The following is a 1,963-nucleotide window of genomic DNA, read 5'->3' on the forward strand; positions in this document are numbered from 1 at the left end:
TTAAGAGTAGATGACGAAGCTACATTTCTGTAGCATAAGGCTTTTCATCATCAGGGCACAAATTCCGTCAAACACTTTAAGAAAGCTCCCAATTGGATGGTTAATATTTTCTGAAAATGGTGTAGTATTTAGCTATGTGGTTTGATGGCAGTGACAACCCAACGACCTAACGGTCAAGATTGATGAGGGCTGTCCTTACAAGCAAAGCTTCCTGTATGGGTTAGCAGCAGATCTAGGGATATGGGGTTCGTACGTGGATTGAGTGTTGACTGGTTCAGAGGATTTCAAAATTTAATCGGATGGTGATGTTGGACAAGCCAAACACTAGCTAGTTTATTTTCATCAATTAATTTCTTTCCTCTTGAATGCGTAGAAATTTCCACGCAGTGATTACTGCTGAGGACCCCCTCTATACATCTCCTTTCACTCGCAAAACTTAGGCTTCTATTGAACTTCGGCCTAACCTTCTTCTTCTTCTTCTTAAAGGAAACCACCTAGCCATGGAGGGTCTGCCACCAGGCTATCGTTTCTACCCAACAGAGGAAGAGCTGATTACGTTCTATCTTTATAACAAGCTTGAAGGAAAGAGAGAGGATTTGGAGCACGTCATACCAGTCGTGGACATTTACAAGCTCGATCCATGGCAACTCCCAAGTTAGAATCTTCACTTCCTGTTCCTCTTTTCACCTGCTTTTCCTTAAAAATGGTACTTGAAAATTGAAATAATCTTCTAGCTAGACTTCAGCATTTTCAGGTTATTCTGACTTGAATTGCCCCCATCTCTTTTCCTCATTTCTTCTTTTTTCTTCGGCCCCTCCCCTCAAATCAGAGCTTCATCATCAGCTCTTCACCTTTTCTTTTTCTTGGGTTTCAGAGCTTGCAGGAGCATTGTGCCTTGGAGACCCAGAGCAGTGGTTTTTCTTCATTCCTAGACAAGAGCGAGAATCCCGTGGAGGGAGACCAACTCGAACAACGAGTTCTGGATACTGGAAAGCCACCGGCTCTCCTGGTTACGTCTACTCTTCCAATTATCAGGTTATCGGCGTCAAGAAAACCATGGTTTTCTACAGAGGCAAAGCACCTTCTGGATGCAAAACCAAATGGAAGATGAACGAGTACAGAGCCATCCATGGAGAAGCTACCTCATCCAACAGTGCAACTCCAGTGGTAAGAATTCAATACTCTCTCTCTCTCTCTCTCTTGAAGATTACAAATTAAAAGAGTTGTATACGTCGCCAGGGTCCTGTTGCAGTAAATTAAGGACTACATCTAGTTCAAAAGGTTTCTGAATTGAATATGGTTCAACTTTTGCAGTTAAGGAACGAATTCAGTCTGTGTCGAGTTTACGTGAAATCAGGTTGCTTGAGATCTTTCGATCGACGTCCTTTGGAAGGTACGACAAGCAACAACCAGATGCAGCAATCTCATGCGGATAGGGAGACAACATCCCATCAGACACCTCCAAATGTGGAGAAAAACAGCTCCCATGAGATCTTGCCCTCAGGCGACCATGCTCATACCTCCATACTCGGAGAAGCTATAAACTGGATGATGTTTGACGGTTCCACCCATCTGTGGGAATGGGATCAATTGTTCTTGGACTTGGGAAAATGAAAAAGAAAAAGGTCTGTATCCTTAGAAGTGAAATTGACAGACTACTGGAGTTAGTTATATTGGCAGAAATATGTAGGCCTTATTAGCTAAACAATTTAGCAGCGTCTATAAGAAAGAAAAGGGGGTGTTTTTATATTATTTATATAAGTTTTTATTTTATCTGGTGGAAGGGGAAATGGAATTAAATTGCAAGAAATTTAGATTCTTGTGTATGTAGCCAACATTGAATGAATTTTTGTTCTAGAATTTTCATAACGTGAACATATATAGTTTAACTCATTTTCAATCAAATTAATTTTAAAATCACTTTTGAAAAGCTAGTCTCAGCACATAATACAAATTCCAAATT

General features: G+C 40.7%; 1 protein-coding gene across 1 annotated transcript; it reads left to right on the forward strand.

Moving 5' to 3' along the window:
* Window positions 1-331: 331 nt before the first annotated feature.
* On the forward strand, window positions 332-1,761 carry LOC104589241 (NAC domain-containing protein 90-like). The gene is made up of 3 exons (XM_010247494.2): window positions 332-654; window positions 875-1,167; window positions 1,315-1,761. The coding sequence occupies exons 1-3, from the start codon at window positions 501-503 to the stop codon at window positions 1,612-1,614; spliced, it is 747 nt and encodes a 248-aa protein (XP_010245796.1). The 5' UTR covers window positions 332-500; the 3' UTR covers window positions 1,615-1,761.
* Window positions 1,762-1,963: the final 202 nt, after the last annotated feature.

This window comes from Nelumbo nucifera, chromosome 6, assembly GCF_055504915.1.
Source record: "Nelumbo nucifera cultivar China Antique chromosome 6, China Antique-T2T, whole genome shotgun sequence".
In the NCBI taxonomy this organism is placed as follows: domain Eukaryota; kingdom Viridiplantae; phylum Streptophyta; class Magnoliopsida; order Proteales; family Nelumbonaceae; genus Nelumbo; species Nelumbo nucifera.